Genomic DNA, 19,457 nt, shown 5'->3' with positions numbered 1-19,457 from the left:
AATGTTGGAGAGGATGTGGTGAAAAGAGAACCCTTGTACAGTGTTGGTAGGAATGTAAATTGGCACAGTCACTGGAAAACAGTATGGAGGTTCCAAAAAAACTAAAAATTGCACTCTTGGCTATATATCCAGAAAAAACAAAAAGGCTAAATCAAAAAGATACATGCACCCCAATGTTCACAGCCACACTATTTACAATAGCCAAGACATGGAAGCAATCCAAGTGCCCATTAACAGACAATGGATTAGTAAGATGTGGCATATATACACAATGGAATATTATACAGCCATTAAAAAAGAATGAAATTCTGCCATTTGCAGCAATATGGATGGACCTGGAGAATATTATGCTTAGCAAAATGTCAGACAAAGACAAATACTGTATGATATCACTTATATGTGGAATCTAAAAAATAATACCAATGTTTTCAGACTCATAGAAAACAAACTTGTGGTTACCAAACGGGGGAGGAAGGGGAGAAGGGACAAATTAGGGGTACAGGATTAACAGATACGAACTACTATGTATAAAATAGATAAACAACAATGATATACTGTATAGCAAGGGAATTATAGCCATTATCTTATAATAACTTTTAATGGAGTATAATCTTGAAAAATGCTGAATCACTGTGCTGTACACCTGAAACTAATATAATATTGTAAATCAACTTTTGGAATAAAAAATAATAAAGATATAAGAAAAGAAACAAGAAAATAGAATATTTGTTATTTTAGGTAATAGGAAATGCTAGGGAGAAAAAAGCAGAATGGGGATTAAAAGAATATGTCAGAGAGTGTTGAAATTTTCATTTGGATAACAATTGAAGACCTCATTCAGAAAGCAATTTTTTTGGTAAAAACTTGGAAGGAATGGGAGAATTTACTGTACATATCTGAAAGAAGAATATTCGAAGCAGAGGAAAAACCAAATGTAAATGACCTGAGGTGGCAGCATGCCTGGTGGCATCTCTGAGGCAAAGGCTAGTGTTGAGGGAGAAAGGAAGAGATGGTAGGAAATGAGGTTAGAATATTAAGAATATTAAGATCATGTAGTGTCTTAAAGTCATAATAAGGGCACTGACTTATGTATACATGTAACAGTTTCATTTAGATATAATTCGCATACCATAAAATTCACCTTTTTAAAGGGTACAATCCAGTGGCTTTTTGTATATTCACAGAGTTTTGCAACCATTATCATAATCAATTTTAGAACATTTTCATCACCCCAAAAAGAAACCCCATACTCATTAGTAGTCACTCACCATTCCATTCTCTCATCCTCCTCTCCCCCAGCCCTATGTAACCATTAATCTACGTTCTATCTTTATAGATTTGCCTATTCAGAGCATCTCATGTAAATGAAATAATATCTGTTCTTTGTGACTGGTTTCTTTCACTTACCATAATGTTTCCTAGGTTTATACATGATGTAGCATGTACTAGTACTTCATTCCTTCTTATAGCTGAATAATAGTTCATTGTATGGCTATATTACATTTTACCCAGTCATCAGTCTTCCAAAGTGGCTGCACCACTTTGGAAAACTGTTTTCCAAAGTGGCTGCACCATTTTACATTCCCACAGTGATGTGTGAGGGTTCCAGTTTCTTTATGTTCCTGTCAACACTTGTTACTATCTGTCCTTTGGGTTATAGCCATCCTAGTGGATGTGAAGTTGTATATCATTGGGGTTTTGATTTACATTTCCCTGATAGTTAATGATGTTCACCATTTTTACATGTGCTTATTAGCTGTTTGTATCTCTTCTTTGAAGAAATGTCTATTCAGCTCCTTTCTTCATTTTAAATTTGGTTATTTGTCTTATTAAGTTGTAAGCGTTTTTATATATTCTGGATACAAGTCACTTATCAGATATATATATATTTTTCCCCCATTTTGTGGGTTGTCTTTTTACTTGATGGTATCCTTTGAAGCATAAAAGTTTTTGTAAGTCTAATTTACTTTTTTGGTTGTTGTTGTGCTTTTGTTATATATCTAAGAAGGCTTTGCCTAATCCTGGATTACATTTGATAACTCACAATATCTTAACTTGTGGCTAGGATTAATTTGAAGATACTAAACTATACCTTCTGTCACCTGTTGGCAAGATTCATTACCCTAATACTGCAGTTTTCAAAGTGTGGAATGTGGAGCCCTCTGGTGGAAACCAGAGATTCTTTTAGAGTGTTTGCAAGTCCAAAACTATTTTCATAATAATAAGATGTTATTTGCCTTTTTCACTGTGTTGATATTTGCACTAATGGTGCAAAAGCATTGGCAGGTAAAACCACTGGCAGCATCATGACATTGTAGCCTCTGGGAAATTTCATTGTACATTCTTTATTTATTTACAAAAAAGAAAAAAATATATATATATGTATTTATTTATTTGGTTGCACCGGGCCTTAGTTGTGGCACGTGGGCTCCTTAGTTGCAGCATACATGTGCGATCTAGTTCCCTGACCAGGGATCAAATCCGGGCCCCCTGCATTGGGAGTGCGGAGTCGTAACCAGTGTGCCACCAGGGAAGTCCCCTCTTTGTACATTCTTTAGGATATAGAAGAAAAAAGTTAAAAACAGATATATAGTTGACCCTTGAACAACATGGGTTTGAACTGCATGGGTCCACTTATAGGTGGATTTTTTTCAATAGTAAATACTACATCACTACACGATCTGATCCGTGGTTGGTTGAATCCACGGACATGGAACTGCATACTTGGAGGGCCAACTTAATTTATAGTCGGATTTTTGACCACATGGACGGTGGGTGTCTCTAACCTCGACGTTGTTCAAGGGTCAACTGTAATTCTAGAAATTCTTTAGAAGTTAAAATTATTTACTTTGGTATTAGTAGTAGTATTACAAAAATAGTTTTGACCTCATAGGCCCCTTGAAACAATCCTGAAGCCCCTTTAGGGGTCCAAGGACAACACTCCAAGAACCACTGTATTGCCATAATAGATCCTTTGATGGAAGAATTATTTGAAATGCACTTTAAATTTCTACCAGTATCACTTATATATTGAGGAATCTTTGATCTAATTAAATATTAATTTGGGGGGGGTTGGGGAGAAGGAAGGATTCTCCTTGCAGCAAGTAAGGAGAATACTGGGGATCTTTTCCCAAAGAGGTGTCTCCCCGAACTGCAAAACTGGGGAAGTTTTAAACTAAGGGTACATGCATATTCAGGAGGGGGCTTGAGCTGAGGAGAATTCAGCATAGAATTGGGGCAAAGGTCGACAGTCCAAGCTTTAGTTTGTTGAAGTCAGGAGGGTCAACATCATCATTCCATCCTCCACCTGAGTGGGGGTCTTATTAGTTCCTGCAGAACTGGTGTCAGGACTTACTGAAGCTCAGGTTCTTTATGCCTTGTCACAGAAAGAATCCACTGAGAGACAAAGTGATCGGTAAGAAGTGGCTTTATTTAGAGAGGTACACATTCCATAGACAGAATGCGGTCCATCTCAAAAAGTGAGAGCGGCCCTGGGAAAAACACACTCCACGGACAGAGTGTGGGCCATCTCAGAAAGCAAGAGTCTAAATATTAATATTTAATTTAGTTTTTGTATGTGACTGTAAGTATATTTTAAATTAGTGCATTATTTCTGTTCTTAACTTTTTTTTTCTAAATTCTGTGATGAAAAGGCTGCACATGCATATAATCAGATTGTGGCCCTTAAAATAACTGCCAAAATGAAGCATTGAATCCTAGTTTGGGTGCAAGAACAATAGTCAAGATCTGTCATATGACATAACAGCTGGGGTAATATCTTTATCATTAAACTAATTATGTGAATTTTTCTAGGTTTTAGCCTACAGTAATATTTCTCCCCAACTATTCCAAGCTCTGTAATAAACTATGACTGCTAAACCATAAGGTGGGTGGGAATGATATTGTTGATGATCGTCTTGAGCACATTCATAGGTAAGAGTTCTGAAACTTAACTCTCAATTTCTTGAGAAGGGATATTTTTTCACATGTAAATTTTCCACATGTTTAAGAATGATAATATTCTTTGGATCCTCCAAATTAATTCTGAGCTGAATTTAAATGTTAGCTGTAAAATTAGATTGAATTGAAAAGCTGGTTACATTACTTCATAGCACATGACCCATGAGAGACCCTAGTATGCAGATGAGGATGTGACAGTGAATTTGGAGTGGCATTCAACTCTGGAGGTAATAGAAGCATCAAGCAGAAACTCTTAGAGAAGCTGAAAGAAGCTAAAGCATTTAAAAACATACTAAATGGGTGAGTTTAAATACTATAGTTATTCCCTTAGTTGCAAAACTTAGTTGATTAGAAGATTTTGCTCATGAATAAATGATGTAAGTTACACTCAACATGGAAAATGCATTTCTTTGTTTCACTCTCATAATTCTAAAATCAGTTTTGTATGTTAAAATATGTTTAATGTAGCTTGGCTGACACTTTTGACCAAGTCAGTCCCACTTCTCAATTATATGCAAGAATGATCCTTTTCCAGCTCTCAGTTATTGATCACAACATCTCTTCCTTTTTTCCTTAAATAAACCAAGACATTCAAATAAATATATCTTGGAACTGCTAACAATGTGTGCCTGTCCCATAAAGTAAAATGAGCCCCGTTTCAAAAAAAGTATGAGGGAGGAGGGCTTTTGTAATGCAGATATACCATTGTACCGTGGATACATTTTAGTACATGAGCTTTTTATTACATCATGTCATTGTGTAGGTGTGAGTACTGCTTATATAATATTTGCACCCAAAAGTGTATGTATACAGGGACACACACACACAAGCTTACACACACACACATTCTTGTTTGATAACATATTCACAGTATCATTTTGTGTTTTATTATATAAACTTTAAATATTTTCAGAAAAGAGCAAAAGTTAATTTTCTCTACATGACATTTTTAAGTACCATAGATCATATATAAAAAATGTTTTCTGATTAAAAATACATTTTATTTTATATTAAGTATCACTTCTTATCTTGGAATGTTCTCAAATATCATAGCATGAGAGAATCACAATGGCTATGTGGATATAAGGTAAATATTCAGTCTTTCCTACTTGATCTCCCTCTCCACATTGACTTCTGGCACTTAGGAAGGCTTGGTATATCCCAGCTCTTTAACCCTTGGTGCTAATGTTTAAGCAGCTTCTGGGACTAAGTGTTGACGCGGGAGTGTCAGGGAAATGGCAGGGCCGGAGGAGGCCAGAGGAAAGAGAAGAGGGAGGATAGGGATATCTATTCCTAAGAGATGGGAGAGACAGTGTCTGACACCTGGGAACACTGAGGAGGGAGTAACCCCTAAGGGAATATGGCCCAGGGTTTCTCCCAACTGCTTCTAAGCAGTTTTGTTTTTCTTTGTTGAAAGCCCTGGGTCTTGCAGTCCATGGCTTCATTATTTAGCACATCATGGAGCCATCATTTTCCGAGAGATTTTTCTCCTCTTTTTACCCTAGACCAAAAAAAGATGGCAGCAACAGACCATGGTGTACCTCTGCAGTCTGTTTTCCAGTCTCCACAGCCACCTTCTGCCTCCACAGGTCCCACCCAAGGATTCTCAGAGCTGCAGGAATGAGATTTTTTTCCAACTTCTTTCCTCATGGTGACTCCTCATGTACCCTCTTGAGGGCTGTGGTAAACTGTTTCTCTGTAGTAAAAATGCCTGTGATACTCTTCTCTACTGCCTCTCTCACATATAAGATGGCAGTATTAAAATTCCTCATATTGAATGTACTGTCATATTTCCAAAATTATTTACATGGTAAAATAAAAATATATTCTTTGAATATGCAGAGCTGTATTTTATATTTTGTGTCTTCAACTGTGTTTAACAAGGAAGGAATAGAACCTTGGGTTAAGATGGGAGGAAGAACCTCACAGGGCTGATTTACAGGTAGAAAGTCAGGATTGGAGGCAGTTGGTTATTCCAGAGACAGGATCTGGTGGATTGTAGGTGTGTTGGGTGGTAGTTGCTCTGGAGGAGGAAAGGTGGTTGTTGCTCTGTGTGGAGTATATGTCCTGAAGAACTGATGGAACATGTTGGTATCTAGCAGTGTGGAAGGGACCTCTCTAGGGTCTAGGCGCTGTTCCCTGGAGACTCTGCTGCCCATCAACAGTCTCCGATTGTTTTTTTCATACTATTTCTCAGGGTCAAACAACTGCAATTTCACCAGTGGGCTATAGTTGCCGGGGGGTGGGGGGGTGGTAGACAATATTCGGGGGGCTTCCTAATAATGTAAAAAGTCTATCTCTGGAAGAAAGTCATTGAAATTGGCCTCCATAACTGAGGAATGATTCAGCAAATAAACTCATAAATCATATGGTTATGTATATGTTTCTTTTGATTAGGTACAGCAAAGATGAAAAGGCAGGAGTGTTGCCCCAGCCTGCCAGTGTTTGGCATTCTTTATTGTGTGAATTTGAGGAAAGAGATGAGCAAGGTTTTTAGATCAACCATACAGCTTCTTGCAGCCTCTCCCAAGCAGAAGTAAAGGGAATGGGTTGAGGAGCTGTGCTGCCGAAGCGGCTGCTGGGAGTGGCAGTAGGTGTTTGGTGTCTCCTGCTGGTCAGTGTTGAGCAGTTAGGGGGCAGGTAGCCATGACCAACTCCTCTGAAGCCATGCCCCCATGCTGCTCCCTTGGCTGGTAGGCTGTGAGGCACTACCCCTCCTTGTGCCCTACAGACAAGACCCTTGTGAGCCTGAGCCAGGCTGGAGCGAAGCCTTTCAGGCTTTATCCTCTGCCTACCATATTTCTCTCACTTTCTCCTCTCTGGGCCACTGGTGGGTTTTGTATAGGGGTAGGGGTGTCGGAAGTTAGGGTTCAGAAGCTCTGAGGTTGGTGGGAGGGCTGGGCCCCACTCTCCTCAGAGCACGAGGGCCCGCACTGGGGGGCAGGCTCTGAGGTGTCCGAGCCTCACCCAGAAAAAAATCCACCTCAGGGGATCGAAATACCCTCTGGCCAATGACCCTGAGCAGTTTTTTCCCCTCAGTGAGTAACTGTAACATGGGGACCGGCTGGGTGGGAATGAGGTCGTTGGACTCTGGGCTCCAGCTCCCTTCTGGCGTCAAGCATGACCCCTGGGAGGAGTAAGGTGTGTAATCAACCATCGATCTGTTTGAGATGATTGGATTTGTTCCTTCATGAACGCTGGCCTCCACTTGACTTCACACTAATACATTTGTTCATAAAAGGAGAATAATGCATATTTTATTATTCAGAATTTGGCAGTACTTGTGTGTTATATTTAGTTCCTTGGATGCAAAGAGGAAATTAGCTGTTGTCTCCTATCCTCACCTAATGGGAAGGAAAATTGTCAGGGTTAAATCCAAAGAAGGGGTGCTGCACACTGGATAAGCTGGCCCTGGTGTGCTTTGGGGCAGAAGAAAACGATCAGGAGCTCAAAAGAAAGCAAGGAAGTGGAAGGTGACTATCCCATGGGGTGTTCCCAAGAGCTACCTACTGGATGAAGCCTACGACACATCCGCATCACTGTGCTCAGAGGTAGAGCTAACGTTCGATTACAAAGAAGAGCATTGATGAGATTATGGTTTCTCTTATTTCAGAGAATGCTGATGCCAGTGATGACGTCAGCCTGTGTCTGATCTCAGTTACCATTAGTGTCCCTCCCTGCCTACTACACTGAGCATCACCATCCCAAACAGGTTTCCTGCCCTTTCTCTATTCCTTGCCTCTGACCCCACTATTTCCTTAGCCTTGCCAGTCAGTCCTTACATCATGCCTTCATTTGGCAAATATGGTTGGCAAGTATCAACTCTTCTTAGGAGCCTTCCTTCATTCTAACAAGCAGAGCCAGGTATGATTTCTGTTCTGTTATAGAATTGTGCTCATATCTCACTTACTCAATATTATACTTTATAAAATTATCTCTTTATTTTATTATACAGTTCTGTTCAATCTTATTTTACATAATATTCTATCATAACTATCTTCTTATATTGTCATCTCCTCCACTTGATTGTGAACTGGTGCCCTGAAACATGGACACTTCCTCCTGAAATCACCATTGTCCAGTATGTAGGAGATGTTCAGGAAATCTTGTTGAATCATTGAATTAATTTTCACCTAGGAGAATTGGTCACAACTTAAATTCTTAGGAAAAAGTCTCTTGCTTTTGTTGTTGTTGTTTGCTAGGAAGATTGCACATTATTCCATTATCATTTATTACTAATTGTATTTTCTATTTGGTGAATTGTTACTTTTATACTTTTTGCCCATTACTGAAGTCTTAAGTTTCTTGGTTATGTCATATAAAGTAATTTGTATAAGATATTCATTCAGTGAATAATTTTGAGCATATCCCATGTGTGACATTGTTTTAGGTGCTAGAGATATGTAGTTAGCAAAGAAACAAAAATTCTTGCATGGCAACCTAAATGTCCATCAACAGGGGAATAGATAAAGAAGATGTGGTACATATATACAATGGAATATTACACAGCCATAAAAAAGAATGAAAGAATGCTATTTTCAGCAACATGGATGGACCTAGAGGTTACCATACTAACTGAAGTAAGTCAGAGAAAAACAGATGTTATATATTAATGCATATATGTGAAATTTAGAAAAATGGTACAGATAGATCTACTTGCAAAGCAGAAATAGAGACACGTAGAGAACAAACGTATGGATACTAAGGGGGGAAAGGGGTGGGAGTGGGATGAATTGGGAGATTGGGGTTGACATATATACACTACTATGTATAAAATAGATAACTAATGAGAACCTAAAATAGATAACTAATGAGAACCTACTGTATAGCACAGGGAACTCTACTCAGTGCTCTGTGGTGACCTAAATGTAAAGGAAATCCAAAAAGGAGGGGATATATGTATGTGTGTAACTGATTCACCTTGCTGTACAGCAGAAACTAACACAACATTGTAAAGCAGCTATATGCCAATAAAAAAAAAAAATCCTTGCATGTTTGGTAGAATTTTCCTATAAAACCATTCTGAGGGTTTTTTTTTTTTTTAACTTTGTTTTTGTGCAAAGCATTTAAACTACTGATTCAAATTTTGAAAGATTATGTCAATTTTTATTTAATTTTTGACTGATTTATACTTCTTTTTGAGACAATTTTGGTAGGTAGATTTTTCTAGGAATTTATCCATTTCATTTAAGTTTTCAAATTCATTGTAATAAAATCATTCATAATATTTATTATCTTTTAAGTCTCTGCTCTGTATTTATTTCTCCCTTTACATTCCCAAGATTCTTTCCTATTTTTTCTTTACTTATCTTCCTAGAGGTTTGTGAATTTTGTTATTGTTTTCAAATACTTTTATGGGTCTATTTTACTTTCAATTTCTTTTTTTTTATACATTTATTAATTAATTTATTTATTTATGTTTGGCTGCATTGGGTCTTCGTCGCTGCCCTCGGGCTTTCTCTAGTTGCAACACGTGGGGGCTACTTTTTTTTTTTTTTCGGTACGCAGGCCTCTCACTGTTGTGGCCTCTCCCCTTGCGGAGCACAGGCTCTGGACGCACAGGCTCAGCAGCCATGGCTCACGGTCCTCGCCGCTCCGCGGCATGTGGGATCTTCCCGGACCGGGCACGAACCCGTGTCCCCTGCATCGGCAGGCGGATTCTTAACCACTGCGCCACCATGGAAGCCCCACTTTCAATTTCTGTTTAACTAATTTCTCTCTTATGTTTATTATTTTTTCCTTAAACTCTTTTTTTTCTTCTTCTTCTTCTTTTTTTTTTTTTTTTTTGCCACACCGCACAGCTTGCGGGATCTTCCCCGACCAGGGATTGAATCTGGGCCACCTCAGGGAAAGCCTGGAATCCTAACCACTAGGCCACCAGAAAAGTCCTTCCTTATACCCTTTTTGAGTTTCTTCTACTCTTCCTTTTTCTGCAGTTTCTTTTTCAAGTTAAACACTTCTTACCAATTTGTAGCCTTTCTTCTTTTCTGGTATAAACATTTAAGGTCTAAATTATCCTCTAAGAGCCTCTTTAGCTGCCGACCACAATTTTTGTTGTTGTTGTTGTTTGTTTTTTTCGGCCGCACTGCACAGCATGTTAGGATCTTAGTTCCCCCACCCACACTCCCTGTAGTGTAAGCTTGGAGTCTTAATCATTGGACTGCCAGAGAAGTCCCAGACCACAATATTGGATAAATGATATTTTATTATCATTCAGTTATAAGTGTTTTCTATTTTCTATAGTATTTTCTTTGACATCCAGGTTACATGAAAATGTGTTTTCTAGTTTTCAAATGTGCAGTAATTTTTAGTTATTGTCAAAAAACAAAACGAAACAGCCCATTTGTAATTTAACTGTTTGCAATCTTTTGTTTCCTTTCCAAAGTTTTTTCTGTTTCTTCAGACCTCCCCTGTAATATAGTTTGTTCAAATGCTTTCTTGACCCAGTTTTGAGGACCGGTCAGTTCCCCTTTTTGAGGAGTTAGGTCCATACCCCAGTCACTTCCCCCATTAGCCTCTTGTGTGTACTCTGGGATCACTAGGAACCAGCCCTAATTGTCCTGGGGACTGGGAATAGATGACTAGGGACAGCTCCTCTGCTCCAAGCCTACAAAGTTTTTCAACTTAGCCAATCAACAGAGAACTCTTGAAAACTAATTAACCCCACCCTGCTTGCCATACATAAGTTGCCCCCTACAGCTCTCGCTTGCTGTTACTGTCCTTGGGTGCAACCCCTGTGTGGCCTGCCTCACAGCCTTCTCTCATTTTAAGCTGTAAGTAACAGGTCTGACACCAAATTCTGGATGCTTTATCACCTCTGCTCTGCAGCAGAGGTCCATGGAGCTCCTCCTGTAGGCCTTGGGAGTTTTTGCCTTCCAGTGTCAGACACGCTGGGTGGCTACGGTACCTGTGGCCTGGGGATTGTATTTTGATGTCTTTGGTCGTGAAATAAGGTTTGGTCCACTAGGGGGCGCTGTAGGCTCACGCTATCGCTTTGTTTCTTGCTGAAGGTCTGTGCTGTGCAGCATATGACATACCACCTTGCTTTGGGGGTGGGTTTGCTCTGGGTATTTTTTTGTTGGTCACCTTCTCTCTGGTCAGGTTTCAGAAACTTAGCTCAATAAAAGATATTGTCCATGAAAATGTCAGGAGGGTAGGCGTTAGCCCTGACTGTGTCTCTGGCTGTGTCGCCTTGAGTGCACCACCTCCCTTCTCTGGATTCTTTTTTTTTTTTTTTAAACCACTGTTAATCTTTTAGTAGACACAGCTTTCCGAGTTTTTTCTGTACATGGATCACTAGGTAAGTATCTTTGTAGTTTTACAAAAATGGACTGATGCCGTATATATGGTTCTGAAAACTGGTTTTTAAAACATTTTACAATGCACCATAAACATTTTTCCATGCAATGGATGAAAATCTGCTACTGAAACACACAGGGCTGCAGTTGGATAAAGAGAGTGACACCTAAAGCATAGTATTAGCATAAGGTTAAATAAAGCATAGGGCCTTGCAAATGCCTGCCAGGGGCACTACACAAAAGGAATGTCTTCAAAGCCCCTTTGTGGGGCCCTGCAGCCACCCCTGAGTTCCCTTGGGCCCTTCGGGTGGAAGGGGTCCTGTAAACTTTTTTGCATCCAATTTCTGTCTGGTTTTCTACACCTCATCCTCCACCCTGGCCATCTCGTCAAATTCTCTTATCATCGCTTCATTGCTCAAATGCATATCATGTATGGCCTCCTTGTATTCCTTGAGACACTGAGCCAGCCCCTTGTTGGTTTTTCTTTTGGCCTTCCTGGGTACATCATCCCCAGCTGGGCACTTTCCTGCAGCCCTTGGTTTGCTGGCTGGCTTTTCTTCTTTTGGCTTTCCCTCGCTCACTGGCTTTCCCTCACTTACGGGCTTTCCCTCGCTCACTGGCTTTCCCTCACTCTCTGGATTTCCTTCTTTTGGCTTTGCCTCACTCTCTGGCTTTTCCTTATCCTTTAGTACTTCCTCATCTTCTGTCTTTCCCCTGAGATCTGCCCTTCCCTTGTTTTCTAACTTTTCCTTGTCTTCCACAGGACAAGCTACTCCCGGCTTTCCCGCAACCAGTGGCTGTTCTTTGTTTTCCATCTTGCCTTGGTTCTCAGGCTTTCCTTCATTTTCACTGCGAGGATTCAGGACAGGTTCCTCCTCTTTCTCTAGCCCAGTAGAGCACTGGGAACAACAGACACGTACACCTGAAAGAACCTGGAGCAACAATTAGGGGCTCCCAGACGGCGCTGGATCTGACAGCAGGCTTCTCTGGATTCTTAAAATTTCATCCTTTATTCTTTTTTTTTTTTTTTTTTGGTGGGTGGGGATATTGTTTAGTTTTGAATCCCTTACTGGAGGGAAAACCTATTTAGTGTTTCTCCAGGACACTATCATTATTACTTTGCAAACCTGAAGACTGACTTTCTCCAGGGCAGTAACCTTTGCAACTTGGAAATCTGAAACCTGCTTTTTTTTTAAAAAATTAATTAATTAATTTTTGGCTGTGTTGGGTCTTCGTTGCTGTGCACGAGCTTTCTTTAGTTGCAGTGAGCAGAGGTTACTCTTCGTTGCGGTGCGCCGGCTTCTCATTGTTGTGGCTTCTCTTGTTGCAGAGCACAGGCTCTAGGTGTGCGGGCTTCAGTAGTTGTGGCACGTGGGCTCAGTAGTTGTGGCTTGCGGGCTCTAGAGCTCAGGCTCAGTAGTTGTGGCTCACAGGCTTAGTTGCTCCACGGCATGTGTGATCTTCCTGGACCAGGGCTCGAACCCGTGTCCCCTGCATTGGCAGGCGGATTCTTAACCACTGCACCATCAGGGAAGCCCTGAAACCTGCTTTTAACCTGAACAGCAACTCAGAAATTGATTGTGGCCCGCTGCGTCTAAATCAAAATATTTCCTGGATTCCTAGTTATGGCTAAGGGCAACATACCAGGCTCACCCATTTCAAGAGAGAAAGCTATTCCTGTGTGTTTTATTTATCCTACTAATTTTCACAGCTGGTGCCATTTTGAGCACATATCTGTACCAGACACCATGCTAAGTGTTTTACAAACATTAGGTCATTAATCCTCCCACAATCCTCAGGCTTTATCACCCTTTTTTACAGATGAGAAAATTGAGGTTCGTATAGCTGGTACATGGTGGCCCTGAGATCCAAACCCAGACTGAGCAGGTCTCAAAAAGCAAGTGCCCTTAGCTAACATGGACCCTGGAGCTTGGGCTTATCCCCACTCATGGGGCCAGGTGTCTGTCACATGGCCAGTCAGTCAAGGGAGCACCAACTAGCTTTAAGGGACCATCTCCAGACCCACAATGACCAACTACCACTGATGACAATTTGGACATCCAGATATCATCTGTTCTAGACCTTACCACTTCTCCCCCCTCCATGGAGGGTCCATGGAGACTTACACAACATGCTCAGATGGCCTTGCCCAGGGTAACTGGTCCCTCAAGGCTTCTAATTCCACGGTGGAACCTTCCTCAGGCTCTGCATTTCTAAAAAATAAGTTACTCTGTACAATGGGCATGGATTTACTGGTCAAATTGTTACCGAATCAGGTCGTATGGACCCCTGCTCGGGCCCTAGCCCAGCCGAGGCCCCCTGCCTCAGCAGGGAAGTTTCAGGTTCGTGCAGCCAGAAACAAAAACGAAGCTGAGATTGATGCAGTGCAAGCTTTATTAAATGGCCTGAGAATGGAGAAGCGGGAACTTTGTTTACGGATGAGCTTCTCGCACACGTGGATCAACTTTGGGTCATAGCCTACAGCAGGGGTGTCATTTAGTAGCTGAAGTAGTGAAATCAGCATAGAATGAGGCTCAGGGGTTGCTGGAGGTCAGATTCATCTTGGTTCCAGCTGGTTCTATCTGGGCTTTTGTTTTTCTCTTCCTATAACTCTGCTTTTTTGTCTCCAGACCCTGTGACTTAAAGATACATGTTCCTGTCCAAGGGAGGGGTTGGCGGGTTTTGAGCAAGGATATGGTGTCAGCTCTGGCAACAAAATATATCTGGGACATTTTTACTCTACATCTGCTTCCAGAGTTCATGATACTATTAGCACTGGAAAGCACTGCAGTAAGGAACTGTATTTAACCTGAATCCAAGCCCAGCATTCCCTAGGGTTATTTGTCTATTTCCTTTTCACTGGATTTCTATGAATCTGGTTCCACAGTTCACAGGTGGGAATATTACTCTAGCTGAGGAGTCCTCAGCCTCAGCACTGCTGGCCTTCTGGGCTGGATGACTGTATTGTGGAGGGCTGGCCTGTGTGCGGTAGGATTTTAAGCAGCATTTCTGGTCTTTTCCCATTAGAAGCCAGAAGCAACTCCCCCCACCCTAAACAAACCTTACTCTTTTATATATATATAAAGCATATATATTTGCATATATATATGAAACATAAGCAGATTTGCTATTTATCTGTGGTATTATTATTATTATTAATTTGGCTGCACCGAGCAGCTTGTGGGATCTCAGTACCCAGACGAGAGATCGAACCCGGACCACTGAATCATAACCACTAGACCACCAGGGAACTTCCCTATTTATCTGTGGTATTAAAATATATCATGGGGAGGTGACTAGGAAAAAAAAATCCAAAAAGACTCCTTGGGAGGGGTGATAATGGGAAAAAAAAGGTTGATAAACACCACTCTAGCTCAATTTTTCAGTTCTTATTTATGCAAATTCCTCAGGAAAAATGACATTTGTGGCTCTTGTAAGCTGAACCAAAGAGCCGAGCAACTGTGGACACATAGAAGGAAATGGCTGGGAGCTGGCAGAAGCTGGCAGGATACCATATAGAAAAGACTCAGGACTGATGTCAGCTCCTTGGCTACGATGGGTACGTGAACCTGAAGAAGCTCTCAGCCAGGAGCACTGTCAGGGGAAGCTCTGCTGTTTCTCAGTGGAAGGGGCTTGGGGGAGGGCTCTTCCTGTTGGGAAAAGGGCTTAGAGCTTTGTTGTCATGTCACTTTACACCAGGCTGAGGATGTTTATTGAATGTGGTTGACTAGGGCCTCCACGTCACTGCCAGACATTTGGATACACTTTTCTCTCCTCCTGACTATCCTTATTCTTAAATAAATCTGGCCTCTCACTCCGACCTCCTCAGATCCCACTGTTTAGAGAACACTGAATATCTTGATTGCTGGCCACTGTACATCCATGATGGGGAAATAACAAACAGCCCACTGATCCAGAGTATAAAGATCACTTCTACAGCACATAGCCAGCTAAAATGAAAAAATTTAAATTAAAAATCCAACAAATAAATTTTAAAACATTTAAAAGTTTCTCTCTTGAAAAACTTAACTTCCCTCATCTTGCAGAGAGCAAACCTTCCCAGCTTTCAGTTTGGGGAAATGAGTGACTAAGAGTTTAACCTGAACCCAAGCTAAGAGTCACTCATTTTCTGCTTCTTACTTCTATCAAAAAACCCCACTTGAACTCAGCATAGATGGATGAGGAACAGAGCTGGTGCTCACAGGAAGCCACGAGCCCTTCAAAGGCTCCTGTCGTTCTTAGCGCCGTGCTTCTTGAGCAAACCAGGCACTGCCTCGCAGACCTGCCTTGGAGCTACTTTCAGAAACACAAGGTAAGGGGCCGGCGTGGCCGGGGTGGGGGGGGTAGGGGGGTGCGGGTGAGGGGACACGTTCCCAGGGCCTCAGGCCCTGCATTGCTTTGTCCACAAGTGTGTGGACTTTGGAAGCGCTGAAAGCTGCCCAGCCACACAGCTAACCCTATCACTCAGGCATCCTGGTCATCCTGCTGGTCGTTCTGTTGGCACCTGTCCTGCAGCTCACACACAACCCACCCTCCCAGCCCTCATCTGACTGGCTCTCACATACATACAGGGCTCTCCTCCTGCACACATGTGGCCTAAGCCACAGGCTCAGAACACACAGCTAATTTTCATTCAGCATATACACTTTTCCGCTTCTGGCTTCTATCAAGACTCCCAGGTCAAGAAACACCTGCCAAATAAGGCCTGCAGAATAATTCCAGACATTTACCAGCTGTGTTGACTTTCGTTTCTTCTCCTGATAATTTCCTAACACCTCAGTCTCTCTTACTCCTTTCATTTTCACTGGTAAAATTATGGAGGAAGGCTAGAATTGTTATTCATTTAACTAGACTTGATAATCATTTAACACAGTTTTTTTTTTTTTTTTTTGAGACCCTGAGATGCCCCAGGTCTTCAGCATCTGTTTGCAGGAATAAACCAAAACCTCTCTCTTGAGAAACACGTAGCTTGGGTGTTTGGGTGTGTGGAGGTCAGGGTGGGAGATGGGGAATAGATGTGAATTATCGAACAATGTGAAAGGGTTTTGATAAGGAATATCAGGGTGCCACTAAGAAGGATGCAAGAGGAGGTGGCCTTGAGTTGGAAAGCCTCCTGCATTGCTCCGATTCACATGTGGACGTGTGAATAACTTTAAGAAGGTAACCTCTTCATCTGCCAATTTAGATAAGAAATGAGGGTGGTTGGCGAGGTAGAGATTTTATTTCTGGCTATGATGTGCCTTTTCTAGATCTGTCCTGCTAATTCCCACTCTGATAGGATTCAGTGTGTAAGATTGATTTTTTTTTTTTTTTTTTTTTTTTTTTTGCGCTACGCGGGCCTCTCACTGCTGTGGCCTCTCCCGTTGGGGAGCACAGGCTCCGGACGCGCAGGCTCAGCGGCCATGGTGCACGGGCCCAGCCGCTCCGCGGCACGTGGGATCTTCCCGGACTGGGGAACGAACCCGTGTCCCCTGCATCGGCAGGCGGACTCTCAACCACTGCGCCACCAGGGAAGTCCCTAGAATTTTTAAAAAGAAATATTTTCTTGGTCCTTGCCCCCTTTTCTTTTATTCTTTTTTAAAAAAATATTTATTTATTTGGCTGCATTGGGTCTTAGTTGTAGCATGCAGGAGCTTCATTGTGGCATGTGGGCAATCTAGTTGTGGCGCACAGGCTCAGTTGCCCAGCGGCATATGGAATCTCAGTTCCCTGACCAGGGATCGAACCCACATCCCCTGCATCGGAAGGTGGATTCTTAACCACTGGACCACCAGGGAAGTCCCAGAATTTTTTTTTTTAAATAGATTTATTTATTAATTTATTTATTTTTGGCTGCGTTGGGTCTTCGTTGCTGCCCGCGGGCTTCCTCTAGTTGCAGCCAGCGGGGGCTGCTCTTCATTGCGGTGCGCGGGCTTCTCATTGCGGTGGCCTCTCGTTGCGGAGCACGGGCTGTAGGCGCGCGGGCTTCAGTAGCGGTGGCGCGTGGGCTCAGTAGTTGTGGCTCTTGGGCTCTAGAGCGCAGGCTCAGTAGTTGTGGCACACGGGCTTAGTTGCTCCGCGGCATGTGCGATCTTCCTGGACCAGGGCTCGTACCCGTGCCCCCTTTATTGGCAGGCGGATTCTTAACCACTGTGCCACCAGGGAAGCCCCCAGAATTTTTATATAAAGGCAAGAGGCCAACCTGGTTCCCTTCTAGCCTGATGATTTACCTAAGTCATCACTGAATTTTTGGTGTTACAGTCTGAAGGGGAAACATGCATAGATTTTTAAATCTTTTTTTAATTTTTTGTTTTTGGCTTTCATGTTAGAAAGGCCCTGGATAAAGTTCTGTTGGGCACGTCAGCTAGTCTTGTCATTCTTGCGAGTGATTTCAGTAATGCCAGACTAACTTTCAGAAATATATTTTTGAAAAACACCTCATCATTGGGACTTCCCTGGCAGTCCAGTGGTTAAGACTTCGCCTTCTGGTGCAGGGGATGCGGGTTCAATCTCTGGTCGGGGAGCTAATATCCCACATGCCTCACGGCCAAAAAACATAAAACAGAAGCAATATTGTAACAAAATTCAATAAAGACTTTAAAAATGGTCCCTGTATTGAAAAAAAAATCTTCAAAAAAAAAAAAAAGAAAAACCTCTTGTTGATAAAGAGGTTTTACTACCCCCGCTTACAAACAGGAGAACCAGAGCTCCCAGCAGAGGGGTAGAAAAAGTGGCAGAGCTGTAATTTGGAATCTGCCTCCAAAGGGCAGGATTATTTCACTTCGGCTGCACTGCCCTTCAGTTCAAGGACCTGAGCCCTTCAATGTGGGAAGATTGGGAAGAGTGTATGGTGATCTGGGCAAAATACGAAGCAGTTGTGCTCTGTACGCAGCACCGTTCTGATTTGCTTTTGTTCTGATAGAAATCTTGTTGGCTTTTCCACTCATTAGGTTCTTCTGGTTGGGCTCAGACCTGCCGTGAGAAGCCTGTAAATCTGAAAATGAACCCCACGGGTATAGCAGACAACACCCTGGATGAAAGCATCTATAACAATTATTATCTTGATGAAAGCATCCCCAAACCTTGCACCAAGGAAGGTATCAAGGCATTTGGGGAGCTCTTCCTGCCCCCCCTCTACTCCTTGGTCTTTCTGTTTGGTCTGCTTGGAAATTCTGTGGTGGTTCTGGTCCTGTTCAAGTACAAGCGGCTCAAGTCCATGACCGACGTGTACCTGCTCAACCTTGCCATCTCGGACCTGCTCTTTGTGCTCTCGCTCCCTTTCTGGGGCTACTATGCCGCAGACCAGTGGGTGTTCGGGCTCGGCCTCTGCAAGCTAGTTTCCTGGATGTACCTGGTGGGCTTCTACAGTGGCATATTCTTCATCACACTCATGAGCATCGACAGGTACCTGGCCATTGTGCACGCGGTCTTCTCCCTGAGAGCAAGGACCTTGACTTACGGGGTCATCACCAGCGTGGCCACGTGGGCAGTGGCTGTGCTCGCCTCCCTCCCAGGCCTTGTGTTCAGCACGTGTTATACTGAGCACAACCACACCTACTGCAAAACCAAGTATTCTTTCAACTCCACGAGGTGGAAGGTTCTGAGCTCCCTGGAGATCAACGTTCTAGGGCTGGTGATCCCCTTGGGGATCATGCTGTTCTGCTACTCCATGATCATTAGGACCTTGCAGCATTGCAAAAATGAGAAGAAGAACAAGGCAGTGAAGATGATCTTTGCCGTGGTGGTCCTCTTCCTGGGGTTCTGGACCCCTTACAACGTGGTGCTCTTCCTGGACACCCTGGTGGAGCTGGAGGTCCTTCAAGACTGCACCTTTGAGAGGCACCTAGACTATGCCATTCAGGCCACAGAGACATTGGCTTTTGTTCACTGCTGCCTTAATCCGGTCATCTACTTTTTCCTGGGGCAGAAATTTCGCAAGTACATCGTACAGCTCTTCAAAACCTGCCGGGGCACTTTGGTGCTCTGCCAGTACTGTAGGTTCCTCCCGATTTACCCCGACACCCCCAGCTCATCTTACACACAGTCCACGGTGGACCACGATCTCCACGATGCTCTGTAAAAGATGAAAATGCGAAAAGCAGAGTTAATAAGCTTCTCAAATTAAGAGCTTATTTAAAATTGTATTGTAGTAAGAGTTTCCTGAACAAGTACCGGGAAGAATTATATCCACTGCAAAAAGTAGGGCTTCTCACCCTGCAG

General features: G+C 42.5%; 2 protein-coding genes across 2 annotated transcripts; one reads left to right on the top strand and one right to left on the bottom strand.

Annotated features, from left to right (window-relative positions):
• Window positions 1-10,243: 10,243 nt before the first annotated feature.
• On the bottom strand, window positions 10,244-12,252 carry LOC115838828 (transcription elongation factor A protein-like 4). The gene has a single exon (XM_060307974.1). The coding sequence runs from the start codon at window positions 12,071-12,073 to the stop codon at window positions 11,615-11,617; it is 459 nt and encodes a 152-aa protein (XP_060163957.1). The 5' UTR covers window positions 12,074-12,252; the 3' UTR covers window positions 10,244-11,614.
• Window positions 12,253-18,157: 5,905 nt separating this feature from the next.
• Window positions 18,158-19,317, top strand: CCR4 (C-C motif chemokine receptor 4). Its single transcript, XM_030830058.2, has one exon. It carries the CDS (start codon window positions 18,238-18,240, stop codon window positions 19,315-19,317), a length of 1,080 nt encoding a protein of 359 aa, XP_030685918.1. The 5' UTR covers window positions 18,158-18,237.
• The last annotated feature ends 140 nt before the right edge of the window (window positions 19,318-19,457 follow it).

This window comes from Globicephala melas, chromosome 11 (assembly GCF_963455315.2).
Source record: "Globicephala melas chromosome 11, mGloMel1.2, whole genome shotgun sequence".
Classification (NCBI taxonomy): domain Eukaryota; kingdom Metazoa; phylum Chordata; class Mammalia; order Artiodactyla; family Delphinidae; genus Globicephala; species Globicephala melas.
The sequence above is the reverse complement of the archived record's forward strand: the minus strand, read 5'-3'. Positions and strand labels throughout refer to the sequence as shown.